At 41.4% G+C, this 20462-nt stretch overlaps 1 protein-coding gene across 2 annotated transcripts; it reads left to right on the plus strand.

Annotated features, from left to right (window-relative positions):
- The first annotated feature begins 1310 nt into the window (after window positions 1–1310).
- Window positions 1311–17711, plus strand: mnta (MAX network transcriptional repressor a). Of its 2 annotated transcripts, XM_042413140.1 has the most exons (6): window positions 1313–2129; window positions 5887–6514; window positions 7016–7057; window positions 7424–7535; window positions 15519–15711; window positions 15917–17711. In XM_042413140.1, the coding sequence occupies exons 1-6, from the start codon at window positions 2057–2059 to the stop codon at window positions 16717–16719; spliced, it is 1851 nt and encodes a 616-aa protein (XP_042269074.1). In that variant the 5' UTR covers window positions 1313–2056; the 3' UTR covers window positions 16720–17711. The 2 variants fall into 2 exon arrangements, with proteins under 2 accessions (XP_042269075.1, XP_042269074.1); XM_042413141.1 differs by lacking the exon at window positions 7016–7057 and having other exon boundaries at window positions 1311–2129.
- The last annotated feature ends 2751 nt before the right edge of the window (window positions 17712–20462 follow it).

Below are 20462 nucleotides of genomic sequence, written 5' to 3' on the forward strand. Positions count from 1 at the left end.
GTGTAATTCAGGATGTTCCTGGAGCCCCTCAGTCTTTCCTGTGCCTGGAGAACAGTCAGCATCGTGGCCGACTATTATTACTCTGTTGTAGCTGACATACTTCCTGACTTGAACTGAGTGAATAGCAGGAAGGGAGCCCTGAATATCCAGGGTCATGTGTATGCACATGCACGTCCATTGTGAGCGTGTGTTTGCACTCGTGCTACACGTCCCTTGGTTATGTGCGGACTTTGACTTCAGCCTCTGTGTGGGGGAAGTGGAGCAAAAGCAATGTTAAAACATGCCCTTTGTGTCCTATTATTAGGTCAGACTACTGATAATAATATGAACTTTATATCCTGTTTTATTTAAAAAAAAAAAAAAAAAAAAGCTTGTAACATATGATTACTAATTTCTGCTTTGAGACATTGCCTTGTTGCTACACATGAAGAGGAAGTTTCATCTGAGAGTAGACTCTGACCCTATAAATCAGTCTGGCTTTTCTCGGCCACTGCTGCAGTTGTGTGCTGATGTAATAAATCTAATTAACCCAACCAGAACTTAAGTAATGCAGCAATGAATCAATAAAATTGATTGCCAGAAAAGCTAATGAGCAACAATTCTGATGATTAATTGGTTAATCATTTGTCATTTTTGCTAGATAAATGACACAAATTTCTTGCCTTGTGAAGAATTGCTGCTTTTTCTGTTTTATATCATTGTAAATTAAACCATTTTTAAAACTAACATTCGCTCTGTGATGGCATTTGTTATAATCTTTTAACATTTTATAGAAGAAATGATAAATCCATTAATTTCTGGAGTTTTGCTGTCAGGTTACGTACTGCAGCATATGTCTACTTATCTATTCCCCCTTCAAATAAATCTGCTTGGTTGTGAACATCATATATTTCATAACAAATGAGTAGTAAAATAGCATTTACTGCCTTCATCTGCTGCCTTGTATGCTTGTAATTTTGGTTGTTCAGCCCTCTGGCACCATTTTTGGTCGTTGCCAGGGGTCATGAAAATGTAATGCAAACAGTGGAGAACACATTAGGTATGATATCCTCTTTTAGATTACATGCTTTCACACTACAGCCACTCCCACATCTCGTACTGCTTTAATTTGGTTTCTTTTTGAGCCTGTTTCCCTGTTTATGTATGCCATAAACTGTAGTCTGAGTGCTTGTCATTGCTGGTTTCCATGTGTGACAGCCGGCGCCATACCATGTTCTTGACGCTGATTGGTGGATGAACAATAACAGTTACATGAATGAGATGTAAATTTACCGCAGTCGCGACTACTTGAAAATTGCGGAAACAGAAGTCATGTGTCTCATAAAACGTCCCCACCTTCGTCAAGCATTGGGCAACGAGTGGGAGCATAATTTATAACACTTAATGCTTAATTTGTTTCACAGAAAACAGCCGTTAAAACACGAGATTTTAAAACAGGAGCGTGACATTTCATGAACAAGCCACAGTGACATAGCAGAAATTGAATAACTATCACACATTGTCAAATACTATGCTCGTTTCAAATATTTGTCGTACCAAATAAATAAATAAATTAAAAAACAATATAAAACCTATTCATTGTTGAAAGTTTTAACGTTGTTTCCTGGTTGAACTGGAGCGGTTGCTAAGCGACACGCGGTTAGCTACTAACGGTTGCTGGCAACATTACCCTAAAAAGTGAACCGCGGCGACGTAAATGTAGATGTTTTAACTCAGAGCTCCTGAGTGAAGGTTTATGACACAGTCGTTAACCCCATCCTGAGTATTTTTCCGTGTTTTGTAAACGTCTCCGTAATGGGAGGGAGTGTATCTGTCTGTGGGCGGTTACAAACGGTGCGTGATTCACAAACCGTATTTGTTCCTACTACTTTGAGCGCCATCTTGTTTGTAACTCTTCTACGTAAGTGGTAGAGTTTACTGAGGGGGTATCCGATTACCCTTTTTTCCCCCCCCAGCTTCCAGTCTGGGAACCTCTCCCTGTAACAGGCGCGTATCGCGTTTGCTTTTATCGCTTTTCTCTTAAAAAATAAGCCTCAGTCTTTCCAACTGGACAGAAATGAGCATCGAAACGCTCCTGGAAGCAGCCAAGTTTTTGGAATTGCAAGCCCAGCAACAACAGAAAGCACGTGGTAAGTTGGGCTTTTATTAGAAATATAGTTTGTTTTTTTTCCACTTGTAACTAGTTAATTATAATCGCATGGTAGTGTGCAGTTTTCACTAAATGTGTCTCTGGAAGATGTATTTTCTGAGTCACAGACAAACCCTGTTAGTCGTTGATTTATAAGCGCCATTCATGAACTAATTCCAGTATGCATACTGACGGTTTACTGCTTTTTGAATTACAATGATTACTAAACACTGAGAGGAATATGTTTCAATCGGTCAGTGACATTTTCTTGTTTTACTTTCATATTCGGTTTTGGTGTGTAGACGCGTTGCGCAATTGCGTCTTACGGTTGAATCGTAGCTATTAAACATAGATGGGAGGCTGCTGCAGTATCAGGAGTTTACTGCATTGAAAGCTGCTGCATAGACAAGAGCTGCTAATGTGCAGCCACAGCAGCACCACTGTACATTTATCAGATCCTTTCTGTTGCTCGCTATATTTATGTGTGACTGCACGCACTGATGCTTCACATTTAAAACAAAACCAAAACATGAGGGGGGGGGGGGGGGATAAAGGGCGGTGGCGCAGGGAATGCCAAGCTCGTTTTACATAATGACCTGACATCGTCCGCCGGGGATCAAGTGACTTCCCTCTGCACGCATCTGTGCTCCTCCATCATCCCTGCGGCCTAAAATATTTAGGCAGGTAGTAGTATTATAGTGTTTCACTAGTTGTTTGTCTACGCTGTTGTGAAAATAACAAACTCGCTGGCCTTTCAGACGCTCGTGGAGAGCTTTCAGTGTCTGTCGATGACGTGTAGCAGCCAGCCACGCCCCCCGTATGTTAGCAGGGGGAGAAGAGGGGGAGAGGAGGAGGATGAGGAGGAGGAGAGGAGGGTTCCGCCCCTTTCACCACGTGCGTGCTGGGCAACCCCTCCCCATAGATTGTTTATGAAGAAGATGAGTCACTACAGTGTGTAGTCTGCAGTAAACCGGCCCACACCTCACTTTGACAAACGTGATAGTTTAATTAATCAGAATGAGAATCATCTTTATATGTTTTTTTTATATGTTACAGTATACTTATACAAAAATAACATCAGAAATATACACAAGGAATGACTTAATACAGGCGAAACCATTCCTGTGGACTGTAAACAGGATACAAATAGTGCAAAGAGGTGAAGAGTGCTGAGATAAATATTAAATGGTAAAAAAGACGTTACTTTATATACATAAAGTAGGTGTTTATGTACTGTGTATACAGCCTGTTCAGATATATAGTAATGAGTGAAATGTATTGCATGTTTTATATTTTAAACTAATTATGTATTATAGTGTCACAGGGTTATTGCACAGTGCCTAAGTTAACTATTCATAAGTTCATAATTAAGACATGGTTTCTTTATTACTTTTCTGAAAACAACATTTGTAGTTCTTTGTATTAAGAAGACAAACAGATGCTGGAGCTTAGTGACTAAAAGGCAAAGCATTGTGTCCCAGTTCCTTACTATATACTTGTACACAGTATGTACTGCACTAATTGTCACGGTACAATGTTTTTGTAGTTAGCAAAACAAAAAAATCAACAGGAAGTAATATATGTGCCATTAGATGTCAATGAACCCTAACCCTGTGAACAAAAAAAAAGTTTTTCCAAAAACTTAAAAACATAACTAAGCATCTTTTTGTTTTCCCAGTTTTCTGCAGCTGTCTCACCACCATTCACAGTTAATGTTAATTTTTCACAGCTGAGAGTAGGTCCTATATGTTCCTATTTGAATAAAAGTCACCACGTGTCCAGTAAAGGAAAGCACAAGAGTACAATGTGCTTAAATATACCATGTTAACCAATTACAAGGGAGTGAAGCTGTAAATGCTGCATTTAGATCATTATATAGCTAAAAAAAAACCTAAACATTTTCAACCATCTTCAACATGTTTCAGTAAAGTATAATGTACAATCTCACCTTGTATATTATACTTAATTCTCTTTGTTGTGCTTTCCAAATAACAAATATATCATGAACACTGTGTCTCCACAGTTCTGTTTAAACAGTCAACTGGAAAATTTTCCATAATGTTTGTGTGAAAGCCAAAAAGCTGTTATTTTAGCAAACAGATGAACTCAGCACTGTTATATTGTAAATCTAAAAGGGGGATTTTCTTCCCCACCCGTCATCATGGTGGAGACGTTTACTGTATCGAGAACAGCCTCAGAGTGAGAGCTCCTACTCCTTCCTTCTCTCAGCTCCTCCCTCCTTGCTGCATAGGGAGAGCAGGGTCCTCCTCCCTCCTCCTTGCTACTGTAGAGCAGGTCACTGTGTGGAGGAAAGTAGGCCAGTGCTTTTTTATGTGCTGCTGCAGTTATATAATGTCTATAGAAAACCCTCTTGTTTTTTAAAAGTGTTTCATAGGTTTTTCTCTCAGCAAACACTCTCCTCAGTTAAATGTTTGTCGGCACCATAACACTAAATGATCAGTCTCATAACAGGCACTCACCCTCTTATGGAAGCTGGCTAGCAGAGTAACCAGGACTTCTTGTACTTTTTTTTTTTTTTTTTTTAACTTTGAACACAATATTGTTTTATGTAACATTACATATATACAGAGCAAACAGTGACATACTAGACTATTAAATCAGATACCATTAAAATGTTCTCTGGAGCTATTAAGAGCCGGAAATGTCTCATTCCTCTTTCACATGATTACTATACTGGTACAACATGTTCAGAAAGTTGCAACACTGTCCATACAAATATAAGAATATATTACTCTGCTTCACATAATACCTTATTTGAAGCTTTATATTGTTTTGCTTTAATAGTTGGAAAGAGCCTCAGTGAAAGGTTTGCTTGTGTGTCTGTTTGGAAAAACTAGGCTATAATGTTCTTGAACTTTGAACTCTTAAATGTTGCACAAATATCCCAAATACGCAGCCTACTTTCCATCTAAAATATTTAGTGGGTTATAGAAGCAGATGTGTGTCATAGTAGTGTTCCTCCCAGGCCACAATAATCAGACACTAACCAGACATTTATTTTTATTTTTTACTAACTCATAACATGCTTTAGGATACATTTGACAAAGGTAGTTTCCTGTACATGTCTTGGTGGTAAGAGTGTCCTCAGTGAGGTTTTGTTAGAAGAAGTGTTGAGCAGACTCGACTCCTACAACACAACGTGGTCAGTGGACTGTGACAGGGATTACATTACAGCAAAGATATACCTGAATTACAGCAACAACCCTCTTTTGTTGGAGCGTGCCTGAAGCTAGACAAGGCTTTTAAATGTAAAAATACACACACCTCCTCACCAGGAAATCAGGAAACCTGCTGTGTGATACCGATTTTATGTTACATGAGTTTTTGGCAGTGAAGTACGATGTTTTCTGTAGCTGCCATGTGTGGAGACACCTGTAGCTTTAAATCTCAAACACCTTGGCTTGTTACTGTGCTTTACTATAATAAGGACAATCAGGACTAATGTCACTGGGCAGGCAGTAGGAACTGGTTCGTGTGTGTGTTTTCTGAGACAGTTTGTCAACTATTTTTGTCAAGTGGTTGGTGTTTATGTTTTATGCTGGTGCAAAGTTTCATTGGGACAGTCACAACTGGAAATAGGCCTGTTTGTTTTCCTCTTGTGTACTCTCCTGAATATCTTAATAAAGATCACAGTTCTCTTATTGTTTCTATAGTTCCGTTATTTATACTAACTGAAGTGTGTATATGAGGAGACTTTTGCTGAGCTGCTGTTTTAATCTGCCTTGTTTCTTCCACAGAGGATGAACTAAAGGAAAAGCTGCGTCTGGAGCAGTTGGCAGAGCAAAGACGCTCTGATGTGAACTATAACTCCACAATCCACGTCAACAATGTTTCTAAAGCAGAGGAGCTCCGCACTGAGTGCCGCCCAGCCCCCATACCCCCCTCTCTGCCTCCCCCCTCCATGCCCATTACTGTCATTCCTATCCCTGTGGTCACCCCCAATCCTACAGGCTCCCCCGCTCTGCCTGTTGCTACGCTCTCTCCTCCAGCTGCTCCACCACTGGCCTCCCCAAGGAGGGACCCTCATTCTCCTCAGGAGCAAAGTGCGGCTGCTCTGCCACGTTCTCCACAACCCAAACCCGACCACCCAACCTCTGTACTGACCGTCAACCACAAGCAGCCGATACAGAACCACCACCATCATCCACAGTTCATCCCCCAAACTGGCAACACTAAACTACAGCCGCAGACACACCAGCAGCTCCTTCAGCGCTATCCTGGTTCCATCGTCTCGCCCCCCCAGCAACACGCCTTACTCCCCCAGTCAGGCCCTCTCCTCCAGCAGGCTCCCCTACAGAATGGCCCCATCAGCCGGGGGAGTCCTCCTGATGATGGACGCCAGCTAGACAAGAAACGACCAGGAGGGTAAGACTATCAACTGGTTTGGTTTATAGGTACATAATTGAAACAGGGCTGTGATTGAGTATAAATGTGATAATTGATTAATATGCTTTGTCAATCAATAAATAAGTCTATGAAAGGCTCATCAGAAGTCAAAAGCTGAAACATATTCTCAGAAGATTTTTCTAATATTGTTTAAAACGGGGAAGTAAGCAAATTTTAGCATTTTGAAGCTTTAACATTCGCCATTTCACCACTAAAACACTGATGATACACTCATTTTCAACTGTATATTGAGACCTACTTACTTTTAGGTAACTTTGCATGTTTGTTAATTAGTCGTTATGACTTGACAGCTGAGATAATCAATTCTACTTTGAATCAGGCATCAATGACAGAATAGTGTCAAAAGTTTATCTGCCAGCAGCAGAACAAGAGTACTCTTCTGTTTTTTGATGATTATTCTTGTCACACTGCCCTTTTGGACACCAAATTCTTAATGTGCTCTTGTCTGTGCTCCTACAGGGCAGGCACAAGAGAAGTGCATAACAAGCTTGAGAAAAACAGGTGGGTTCAACCTGTCTATCATAGGACCTTGAGCTTTTTGTCACTTGAGAATAATATTAGGTGTACCTTTCTTTTTTTGGAAATTGTTTTTGAAATTGGTTCTGTTTCATAAAGTAATGTTTAGTCTGACTGATGCCTTTGATTGTTTGTAGCAGTTGGTTAGTTTTAATGTTAAGCTTTATCTCTTTTCTTTTTTTTTTCTTTTTTTGGTCAGAAAGATCAATCAAAACCTGTGTTGTGTAATCATCTGTTCAGTCACAAATAGAAGTCAACATTTCCGAAAACAACTAAAGTGAAGCCAGGTCTGTCTGACCGTAGCGTTCCTGCTGCCTCAAGTCCCTTTTTTCTGTATCTTGTGTCTGTCAGACGAGCACACCTGAAGGAGTGCTTTGAAACGCTGAAAAAGAACATCCCTAACATTGACGAGAAGAAGACCTCCAATCTGAGCGTGCTGAGAAGTGCTCTGAGATACATTCAGGTAAGCTTTTGGTTTCTGCGGTTTGACCAGGTCTGACTGCTTTTAATGACCCTACAATATTCTACTTTAAGGCTTTTTTTTAGCTGGAGAACTGGTGGGTCAGTCCAGTATATCACTTTTTTTTACAGATCTTTTTAGCCATGATTTGGCTTAATGTCTGTATAAATTCAGACTCTATATGTTTCTAGTAATAAATTGTTTCCACGTGTGAACAACAGCAGTAATTACCAGCCTATAATCTGCAGCTTTTGTACTGCATTTGTCAGATATTTGTGAATATAAGGAGGCCTTTGTGTGTGTGTGTGTGTGTGTGTGTGTGTGTGTGTGTGTGTGTGTGTGTGTGTGTGTGTGTGTGTGTGTGTGTGTACCATATTTCCTCTAATAGTGGCCAGTAGTCATTTAAAAGCCGGGTCTCCGATGATATCTGGGGGTGTGGTCGACATAAACAAATTAAGGTGGACCCCAAAAACAGGCCGGGGAAAAATCAAGGGTGGATAAACTCCCGGTGCAAGTTATATAATGTGCATGCCAGTTAAATAGTAGTTTACCTGGATATAACTCCAGTTTTTTGAGTATGTGCGGAGCCCTCAAATGCAGTCTTCGTTTCCACCGCTTTAATTTAATAAATTCAACAATATACATGCTGTTTTCACTCAAAGCTCACGTCACAGAGAGGAGAGGAGGAGGAAGGAGATGCAATGTTGTTTAAATACGGGGATCTTGTCAATCTTCGAGAGTCCACTTGATTTTAGTCTTTTTCTTGCATTTGCTGCCCTCTTTATTTTTGTGTTTATATCCTTCTATACTGAGGAATCTCCAGCGCTTCTTCAGGTGTACAACATGTTTTGCGTTTAACGTGTGGAATGCGTGCCGTGCCCACAGATGACTCACCATGTGTTTGACCCCGGCACTGTGACGGCATCCTGGTTGTAAACAGCTGGTGCAAAGGTCCACAAGTGGCCTAGTTTAACTCTTTCAGACTATGACTGCGCTGTTGAATGTGTCATAATGTTTACTGTTAGTCTTTTTTTCCCCTTCTTTTCCTATACTGAGATCATTTAGGGTGGTGGTTTACATCTGAATTCACACTCGGACCCAAGTTGGCATCAAGTGTTAAAATTTAAGAAATAAGATTACTTAGATGTCCATATTCAAATGTTTCTGCTGTAATTATAGTCACATGATGCAGGAGCATATTATAAGTGTGCAAGTTAATAAAGCAGTTTTTATTTTATTTACATTTTACTAGCTGTGACTCAGATTTGATGTAAGCCACGTAATAATTAGATACTTGGTTAGTACACTATTTTTCAGAAAGAAGAAATGTCACTGATTGTATGCAATACTAAACAGTCTTGGTTTGCATGGTTATGAGCTTTTAAGGCCTTTATAAGAGAACCAACTCTGTAGCTGTTTGTATTCCTTTCTATTATATAAATGTGTTGCAAGTTTACTCATGTAAATTTTGAGGAGGACGGCGTGCTGCTGATTTGATGCTCTGAGTAGCAGCAGTCTGGTTATTCCTACTTGTGCGTGGATACTGAAGGAAACTAGGACAGCGTGGGTGCAGAGCTCGTCACCCAATCTCCCTCCCTCTGCTCCCTCCCTGTGTGATTAAGCAACATGGTATTCAGTGTGTTGTGTTCGACTGGCAGACTAACCTGCCTTTCTTTTCCTCCTATCAACAGCTGAGCTGCACTCAGGATATATTTAAAAGCAAATAGAGTGAAGGGAAAAAATTCACAACTGATACTGCTTTCTGCAAAAATGTCAACATCTTCACCATGTCTAGCTGGAAACAGTTAACTTATCTCATAAATTAAAACATATTTTAGTTAATTTGTGAGCTAAAAACATAACTTTCCATCAATTTCAGTGTAGTCTTTGCAGTAGCGGGTCATTTAGACTTCTGTATATGTATCAGGGAGCTATAATACAGTTCACCTATTGTAGGTCAGAATAGTTCAGCTGCTTTTTTTAAGCTTACTCGTGTGTCTCTTCGTCACAAGGTGGCTTCAGTGATTGGCCGGTCTGCTGTTGTTGTGTTTCAGAGGGGTGGGCTATAGGAAGTGAACTTTGGGTGATGGGAAGCCAAAAAGAAAAAAAAAAGATGGGGGGAAAAAAAGCACGTGTACACACTGTCATCTTGACATGGGTGGTACGGACGCGTGCTCTGCCTGCATACAGCTCTCTCCCTGAGCGCTGCCTCCTCCTCCTCCCTGCCCCTGTCCTTGTCTTCCTCTGGGCTGGCAGCAGAGAAGCACACAAAAACACTGAGCTCAAAAAAGGTTCGAATAAGAGGCTTTAGGCTCAGCATCACATTTCATCTGATTTATCTTTCCCGTTATCGCCATTGTTCCTTTAGAAATGAGTAAGAAATGAGTACAACAGTGCCTGGTTTTGATCTGTTTTCCATTGAAAGTCACTGACTTGGCAAGCAGCTGCATAGTTTTAAGTTCCACTTCCTCATTTCATCTCAAGTGCAAATGACTCAGCAACTATGAGCAATATCTTTCCATGCCTTATAAGCGAGGATATTCATTTGCTTTCCAGTTGCACCAGTGTTTTTACTTTGATACATGGGTTTATATTTTAAACTTATGACTGACAAATTTATGCCTTGCTCTTGTTCCTAAAGGCTTTCTTCTTGATCCTGTAGTGGCGCTGCGAAAGCCGAAGCTGTAAAATGAGCCCTGATGCACTAGAGCTCCTCCTCTCTACTCCCCCCCTCCCTCCCTCCCTCCCTCCATCCTGCCTCTCTGAGCTTTTAAGGCCACATGAGCAGCAAGCACATGGCTAGCCTGAGCATGTGACGTCACCCCCACCCCCCTCACCCCCCCCTTCCTGGGCCCCCGCCCAGCACTGCAACAGGCAGGACTCGCCGTACCACCAGGCTTAGCTGCCAGCAGCAGGGAGGGAACATGGAGCGGTAAACACAAGGCTTGATTTCCTCTCAAAGCTGACTGAACTTGTTAGTGCCTGTCCCCAAATGCCAGTCTGAAATATGTTGTGCCATCTGGTGGGGAAACTCAGGGTGGATATATGTTTTAATGTTTTAATATTTTAATATGGCCAGTTAATGGGATTCATTGTGCACATAACAGCTATTTTGTTTGAAGCCCTGTCTTAAAGGTGCAGTGTGTAGAATTTAGTGGCATCTAGTGGGATGGACTTGGCAGAAATGGACTATAATATTCATAACTATGTTTTAATTAGTGTATAATCACCTGAAATAAAGAATCGTGTTTTCATTACACTAGAATGAGCCCTTTATATCTACAGAAGAAGCAGGTCCTCTTCCATGGAGACTGCCATGTTGCACTGCCATGTTTCTACAGTAGCCCAGAAAGAACAAACCAAACACTGGCTCTAGAGAGGGCCTTTCACGTTTTCCACGAGTTTTGTGGCCACCGTAGGTTCTCCTACACGCTTGGGTGAGGGGAGGGGTATTCAGTTGGTTGCAATCTGCAACCTCACGACTAGATGCCACTAAATCTTATGCACTGGTTCTTTGAATATGAAAATGCAGCTGCGTTTTAGTCAGCTTTGAACATTAAAATAATCAAGTCTTCCTTGACGATATATTAGTGCAAGGTTATTTGGTTGTTGGCTTTGTCTTTGTGAAAGTCTCAGTGACACTGTGTGTTTGTTTATATGGTTCTGAGTTACATCAAATGTAAATGAATGTTACATTTGCTGTGATATATACATTGTACAGTATCTTACTCTGGGGAAATTATGATTTTCTGGGGATTTTTTATCAGCAGGGTTTTTCCTGCAGAGTTGTTTCATACAATAAGATCAACTGTGTGTCAGAGTACGACAACACAGCTAAATTAGGGACTTGATTTATTGTTTTTGTCAGTTATCTCAGAGCAGTCTCACAATATTCTTTGACTGTACAGCAGCCTGGTCTGGACCATCAGTCAGTCCTCAGCCAAGCTAAGGTAATTAGGCCAGCTTGCACATAAGCAATGGTTTGCAAAAGTAGGTATTTTTTCCACAGACAAGGCTTTAATTGTTGGAAGTCAGACACCACGTGAAGTTCTCTGTTCCAGCTTGAAGGCACAGTAAGACAAGGGTTTATGGTTACCACACTGTCACAAGACCTCTGTGCAGAAGCCTGATCAGTCAGCCAGGCTGAGCAGCATGTCTGCAACGTGGCCTCCTGTGCTCCTGGCCCTTTAAGAAAGCCCAGCCTTGTGCAGTCTGTCCCCGGCTGCTGCAAAAGTGAGTCAGTGAGTACAGATTGTATTGCTCTCTTTCAATCCCCCGCTATCTACCGCCCTCCCTCTCTCGTTCTCTGTGGGGCCATGTGCTCGGCACTCGCATTGCTTGTGACAGCGCTTGAGCAGTGTTTACCTTACACACACACACACGCACACACTCACACATAATGCAGCCTATCCCTGTACTGATCTAGATTTTCACACTCAAACGAGGCCCGAGGTGGGGCCTTATCTCTCTGGAAGGAGGAGGTTCGGAGGCTCAGGGGGGTGCGGTCATGTGCAAAGAAACAAAAGGTCCTACCAACCTGGTGACATGATTAAGAGGGAGATGAAGTCATGTGGGATCCATCTGCCACAGACTTGGTCACTAGGTTTATATGGTTAATCTCAGCAGACTAGCCGTTTCTAAAAAAGACGAGCACAGTGTTCGTTCTGTCCACCATCAGCATTGAAACAGGGAGAGTTCAGTGGGTCTCCGTGTTTGTGGAGCACTTCTCCTCTCTCTCGTTCTCTCTCCATGAGTCATAGTTTGTGGCATGCACAGTCGAGGCGCCACTCATGTAAAGCTGCCTGCTAATGCATGAGGGTAAAAGGGAGGCAGCCAGTCCTTTTGGACGTTTTGCACGCTCTTATACCATCTCGTTCTGTCCTACTGATGTCTCCTGTTCAGATAGGTGCTTATTATGGCTCTGTTTTTAGCGTGTTTACTTTGATTATTTTAGTGGCCGGATGCATTTATGTTTTCGGGTTGTCCGTCCGTCCGTCCGTCCCATTCTCATGAACACGGTATCTCAGGAACGCCTGGGGGGAATTTCTCCAAATTTGGCACAAATGTCCACTTGGACTAAAGGATGAATTGATTAGATTTTGGTGGTCAAAGGTCAAGGTCACTGTGACCTCACAAGAATTATGAAAAAGTTTCTCACAAATGCCTAATAGGATAAAATGATGAAGTGATGATATTTCAAATCCAAAAGGTTGAAGGTAAACTTCACAATGTTCTGCAAAAACACTTTTCTGGCCATTATTCAACGCCATAACTCAGGAACAGAAGGGGTGATTGTGACCATATTTCACATTTGGTTGGGTACTGAATTGGTGACACTTATCTTGGGTGCCCACCTTGAAACTGTGGTGATTGTTTAGATCTTCTGTGCTGTCAGGTTGAAGATGTGTGTGAAGAATCCACTTTTTAGTATTTGTAGCTTCTTTGCAGCAACATCCATATCTGAAGCTTCATCTACTGTCATGACTACAACTTTGTGTTATATCAGAATCAGCTCAATTGGCCAACACATACAAGGAAAATAAACTTAATAACTTTTATTAAAGTCCTTCCAAGTCTTCACTACAAATATTATATGAGACAGGACAGACATGGATGTAAACTGGAACTTGACTGGGAGGCGTACAACCACGAGGCAGTACTTCTAGTTGAAGATTTTTTTTAGATGAAGACACACTGTCAAACTTAATAGCACGTTTTGCACATGAAGGTGTGCATGTCTTGGGTTACCGAGGAAACCTTAAGAGGTTTTCGGCTGTTTCCGTGACAACCACAGATGGGGGGGCATTTCAGTACATCATGTGCTGCTAGACTGAGGATGCTGTTAACGTGTTCAGACTTAAGTACGGATATCCCCAGCTCTTCTGAGGCTGTCAATGGCTGGATACGAGTTACACATCTGTGTCCAGATGTTTGTGTGTGCATGGCAAGGAACACATGTTAGTGATTAATCAGTGGAGTAAATGATCTGCCCTGCATTGAGTGCATGTTCACAATATTGGATATCCATGTTTGAAAAGACAAAAACATTATTGTTTGCAAGGATAGTGCAATGCTTGAACACTTGTGGGTTTCCAGAAGCTCTCGACTGCTGTTGATGAGGCAGCAGTGTCTCATATCCTAATGAAGACAAGTTTGGCTCTAATTGGGTGCTATGCCTCACCTTAAAAACTACATTAACAGTGTATTTATATGGATTTAATTGTGATTAAATGTGTAATATTGTGGTGTAGCCTTGGTGCTAAAATTTTCTTTACAGCCATATTATTAGGTGCACAGTAGAGTTTGTGTTTGTGTGTGTGAGTAACAATTTCCCCGGTGAGAAGCAATCGAAGCACAGAGCAGTCGGCCTGTGCAGTTCTAATCCTGGATAAGGAGTAGAGACAGGTGCTGAATTACACAAGGCCCGCCTTTTGTCCCCCTTTTGCTATTTATGTACTTGTATATTGTGCTGTAGATGCACATGTACAGACCACCGCGACAGAACATGCAGTAACCCAAACGCATGTCTTACATACAGATGGCTTTTTATTAAATTGCACGCTCTCACACACACATGATGACTTGCACATGTACTGCAGGCACACACACACACACACACACACACACAGATTCCCCTCACACACAGAAATACACGGTGGTGTGAACATTAACAGGAAGTCCACCCTTTGGGGAAATGGCTTTTATGATCCTGAGTCATCAGGTTGCAGGTACCAGATTTCTCACAGTGTTGTTTCCACATCAAGACCGTGTCAGATAGTTTGACCGCGTTGAACTTATTAATAATTTATATCTGCATACTGTTTAATTTCAGAACATCAATCCCTAATTTCCACAACCAAATCAGACATTAAACTCTTCTTCTTTGCATAAAGTGAGTTTTTTTTAGAACATAACATTTCTTTATGATTTATTTACATAATTATTATTATTGTTATTATTATAGAGTCCTTTGAAGTTTCTTATAGTTTTCATAAAGTTTTAACTTTTCTTCCTACAGGGAAGTCCACCTCAGTCTGTTTAGTTTTGTCCTGTGTCAGCTGACGGGTTAAGGGAAATTGGGTCACTGCCTGGAAGCACCTCCTACTTTCCATACTCGTGTCCTCCCTCCCTCCTTCACCTCCTCCTTCCCGCGTGCTTCTGTAGCTCTGTTATTTTGCTCCCAGCACACGGGCACTGGTCCTAGGTTTATTTTTATATCATTAGTTGTTGGACATATTCCTGATTAATCGGCTTTAAAGACAGCATGGGCGTTATGCTGGCTTACTGTTGAGGTTTACTGGTTTATTGCTTTTGGGCCGTATACACACCAGTTTTTCTTGTGAGCATTCTCCAGGAATCCACTAGTTGTTGTTGCAGGCTGAATTAATTAAATTTATTAATGAATTAATGAGACAAAATCACTCCAACTTTTAGTAGTGAATGAAGCTAAATGCTGAATCGTCCAATAAATATGACATTTTTGACATTTTTGAAACGATTGTACTGAATGATGTACAGCACAATGTAATGGACATATTGCATATAGTATCAGTATGAGTCCTGAAAAAAATCCTCTCTTTTACAGCGTACAAAGTTCAGTTTTTTGTTGACACAGTCAGAGCCACTGATGTAACTATATGGTTATTATTGAGGCTTTGGGTTAGTGATGATTTCTAATGATTTGTCTACTCCAGTTTACATATACTGCATAAGAGGAACACATCTCAGTATATTGCAGTCTAATACAAAAGCTCCAAAGACCCAAAACTTTACAACAGAGCAGAATCAACACCGCTGATACAGTGTCAACAAAGACAGGATTTATTGTGTGGCTGTCGTATTGGATTATTGCATTACACTGTACATGTGAACCTAATAAACTGGTAACAAGGTGTATCGTCTACTGGTGGCAGCTCAAAGTATCATGGAGTCACTCATGCAAGGACTAAAAAAGATAGTTTACCATAGTCTGCTTTCTCCTTTCAGACGTTAAAGCGTAAAGAGAAAGAGTACGAGCATGACATGGAGCGACTGGCCAGAGAGAAGATAGCCACGCAGCAGCGATTAGCAGAGCTGAAGAACGAGCTGAGCCAGTGGATGGATGTGATTGAGATCGACCGCGTCCTCCGACAGACAGTACAGCCTGAAGAGGACCAGGCCTCCACCTCCACTGCTTCGGGTAGGCTGTCAGGCAGGGTAGGGTTACTGCTGGAGGCCTTCAGGGCTCATCCAGCCTCTGCAGTCGACCCCCTTTTGTAAATGCTAAAACTATATATTTAAAGTAACAAATTGTTGACTGCAGTGGCAGGTGTTTACAGATGCAGTCTGATGTTGCAGCATTCAAATGATATTATTGAGATTATTTTCATGTTTTGGTGTTGCAGAAGGTGAAGACATCATGGACGATGACCTAGATGAAGAGACGACACCGAGAGCACCGACTGCCTTACCCACCGTGCCTCAAACCATGAAACCTGAGCTGCACAAGACTGTAACACCCACTCAGACCCCGACCCTGACACCCACCACCACTACCTCCTTCATCACCCAACACATCTCCATCCAGCACAAAGCCCCTCTGCTCCAGCCTCAGCCGCAGCCTCAGCCACAGCCAGTGACTCCTCCACAGCCAGCGTCCAAGCCTGCAGTCCCACCCGCACTCACAACATCCAGCACTCCCACCACCCCCAGTCAGGCCTTGATCCCCACCCACACACAGATGGTGACCTCACCTAGCCTACACCCCACAGTTATTGCCCACGCTTCAGTGTCCCATCCATCAGTCATCCAAGCTGTCAACCACGTCATCCAGGGTGGGGGTCCCAAACATATTGCCCACCTGGCTCCCTCCACTCCCACCAGCTCTGTTCAGTTAGCCCCCGGCCACCAGCCCATCGGCCACATCACCGTACACCCAGTGGCTCACCTGGGCCCACATCTACCTGCCCTCTATCCCCAACCGGTGGCTGTCACACAGTCAGCCGTCGTCGGTCACATCACTCACACTCTCAACCACAGCCACGCCCAGGTGAACGGCACTGTGGCGAGCCAGCCAAACGCCGCCATTGTTGGCAAACAGACAACAATGGTAGCTCACCACCCGCAGCTGGTGGGTCAGACTGTGCTCAACCCTGTGACAATGGTGGCCATGCCCTCCTTCCCCATCAGCACTCTGAAACTGGCCTGAATTCTGCCACCAGGACCACCGGGCTGCAGACGGAGACGCCCCTCGTCGGGGGGGGGAGGGGGGAGAGCCACAGGCCTCACACCAGGCCATCAACAAGCACACAGTGAGGGCTGCTGGACACCTCAGTGATCCACATGTGAGTTTCTTTTTCAGAAGCATCACAGCTGTTGAAAGGCAACTGGGACCATTCCCACAACAATCTGCAAACCTCTTTTCAATGCTAGTCTACCAGAGTGTCCCGAGATCTTGATCCTGAGACTAGGATATGACGGGCTGCACACAGTTTGTGATCATGTTGAGTGTGTGTGTGTGGAAGAACACAGTGAGCAGATGTGCAGTTTAGACCCTCACTTGCCATCCATTATTACATAGTGGAGTCATTTTTGTGTAAACAGCTTCATACAGGAAAATGTTAACGACAGCATCCTGTGCCAGCGTTGATGTTGGTACTGGTTGGTGGCTAGACACCCCTCCATCACTGTGACTGCTGCGGATTAACCAGTAGTTTATCTTGTGCTGCAGAGGCTGCATTGGGTTTAGAGAGGTGTGACAGAGAAGCATCAGAGCGCTCGACCCGCCATAACCATCACATTGAGAATGTGATTTTCAGGCAGCTCCTCCTCTCCAGCAGAGGCACATGCTGCAGGGTCGGAGCAAAATCATGGACTGAACTCAAACTCCTGCACAGTTTTCAGTAACGTGTGTACAACAATAGCTCCCCCTGCTGTCAGTTTGTGTCCATTGTAATATTACTATCCCAATGAAAATGGAAAAATCCACCAGTGAAGTAATGATGATGACATTTAAACAAAGGCCACTCAAAGAAGTAAAAGAATACGCAGTTTTGTGAGGGTTTGACATTTAGGTTTAGCATTACAGGACAATCAAATTGTTACTTATCTGTAGTATTTGTCCTTCAAATAAACTGGCGACTGTACACTGAACACAAGTACAAGTTAGTGTTTTTACAATAAAGTTATGTTTTTGTCACAGCTGCTAATATATTCTAATATATTTTTTTGCCAAACAGAATCAGTTTCAGCTTCTACCAACTAAATGTAAATCCCACAAGTATCTCCACAGACAGACAGACAGCGGCATGTCGAAATACTAAACATATGAGATAAAAGCATCGGTCTGATTCTATAAGGTGAAGGAGTGTTTAGAGATTGTGAATGTGAATACATAATAGGTCCATAAAATATAGTGAAGTGTGTTTATATGCTGTCATGTAGGGCAAATGGTTGTAGGATGTGTGTTTGCATGCTGTGGATGCATGCCATGACTGTTCATTTACTGATTATGTTGAAAGCGAGGACTTGCGGCGGCGCTGTGTGTCGTGTTACGCTGTAGGCCGACAGACTTCGACATGTTGCAGTAGGAATGTGAGGTTGTTTGGCGCCAAGTTGAAGCTCTACCATCTGTAACTTTGGGGTAAGATTGGTATAAAGCGTTTCAACAGCTGGAACAAAACCAATCAACAAACTTTTTTTTTTCTTTTTTTTCCAAGACTCTCCTTTTCCAACGCTAGCACTGTGAAAATTAATTTCTATTAGTGTCTAAGAGCGGCAGACCTGCAGTTTAGCATAGCACTTGGTAGAACAACAACATGCTGTGCTCTCCTGATATAATTTGAATGTACCGATCTGTGAAAGGATGCGGAGTAGCACGCTCATCAGAACTTAAGCCCTGTTTTTTTATTTTAAAGAAAGATGCGATTACTTTATTAAAGTATCATGTGCATGTAAAGTGTAACATTTAAAACTGATTTTGTATTTTAAGATTTGCTGTTGCTTGTTTCATCTGGAGAATAACTTCTTCTGTTCAGTGTAAATTTTTATAATATAGCTTTTTTTTTTTCTGGGACCATGTACATTGCTGTATATCAGGGGGTGACAACTACACAGACTCTTCCCACATTGATATCACATTCGGCCACTTTGGAAAGTATTCACCCCTTGGTTCTTTTGTATTTTTGTTCTGATGCAATATGATTACAGCGAAGACTTAAATTAAACTGTTCTGTCACCTTTTTTCATTTTCAGATTATACACAAATGATCGTGAATGAATTTGAAATCATATATGAGTTTGAAATCATATTGTAGCAAAACAAAATGTCTAAAAGTTGACAAGGATTCAGATACTTGACGAAGCAACAGTATACTTGTGTGTTTTCCCTATGGAGAAAGTTTAAGTTGTATATAGCCTGTAAATGTTGGGCTGCATTTAGATCTAACTGTATTATGTAAAAAGCCGGGGGGAAATATGTAAAATAAAAAAAAATATTGAAAAAAAGATACTTAATAAATTGTATTATGTTTACAAATGTCTGGAGCCACAGTTTGTATTTTTTTATATTATACTGTAGCAATACAAACATCGTTTCCTATTGATTCTTGATCTGTGATTTTTAACATATTTGATATTTTGTGTAACTTTGATGCCTTGCACAAAACATGACATGACCACTCGGTGTCCAGTTTATTATTAGGTACAGCTAACTAAAACTACTACTGATACTGAGAAATGTTTATAACATTTTGTCCACGCTATAAATATCAATGATAGCAGACTAACTATTAGAAACACCTCTCATTACAGCGCAATACAACTCAAAAGCAGCACAAACTACAGCCACCAAAATGACCATATGGTAGTCAACAGCTCTTAAATTGTTTAAACAAAAAGAAGGTATAGCTTTAAAAAAAAAAAAAAAAAGGCCTTTTAATTCATTCAAGAATAAAATTGGTTTATAAAAGAGTTTTAGGGTTGTACCTGAAGGCAGATGTTTAGTAAATGAGGGCTAACAGAGTTGCAGCAGCTTATGTTAACACTCATTTGGCGAAAAAAAAATATTTATACACATGAACACACATGAGACTAGAAATGTAATTGATATCTTATCCACATGTAATACACCTGCTTTATTTATGGCTGAAACAAAAGATGTGTGTCATGTTCTGGTCAGATAGGCCAAATTATGTTATGTACCTGTGCTATGCAGTTTTTAAGATGTTACAAAGATATAATCATTGGGATTTACATGAGCCTTGTGTTAACATTGTTATCAAGAGTGATGTAAAAGATTTGATGTAATCTATAAAAAGGGAAAACTTTGCCTTTGTTAGGCAGCCAAATATTTTTGTTGGAGGACCAGATTTGACCCGCAGGCCACTATTTGCCTACTTGCCTATTTGAATTCATCACGTCTCGTGAATACATTTGCAGAAGTAAAGACTCGCAACCAAAAAAGGAAAAAGTAATACAGCAGTAATATGTCAGCTACTAGCGTCTCTTATGGCAGATATTTTGATTTACCAAACCCTTTTTACAGTGGTGAAAACAGTGCACAGTTTGACAGCACAGGTAATATCTTTATCACGCGTACTAAGATAGCTACTTTACTTTTTATAGCCACTATAAGATATATACTTGATGAGAAGTGGTGGAAGATGTATTCAGATCCTTTACTTAAGTAAAAGTACCAATACAGCAATGTAAAGATATTCCACTACAAGTAAAAGTCTTTCATGAAAAATACTACTTAAGTAAAAGTACTTAAGTATTAGCAGCAAAATGTAGTTAAAGTATTGCAGTAAAAGTAGTGGTTTGGTCCCTCTGATATGACATCATTAGATTATTAATATTGAAGCATCATTGAGTAAGCAGCATGTTACTGTTGTAGCTGCTGCAGCTGGGGGGGTCGTGAGATGATTAATGGGAGAGGAAAGAAGAAAAAAC

The sequence above is a fragment of the Thunnus maccoyii genome, chromosome 6 (assembly GCF_910596095.1).
Source record: "Thunnus maccoyii chromosome 6, fThuMac1.1, whole genome shotgun sequence".
Taxonomy (NCBI): domain Eukaryota; kingdom Metazoa; phylum Chordata; class Actinopteri; order Scombriformes; family Scombridae; genus Thunnus; species Thunnus maccoyii.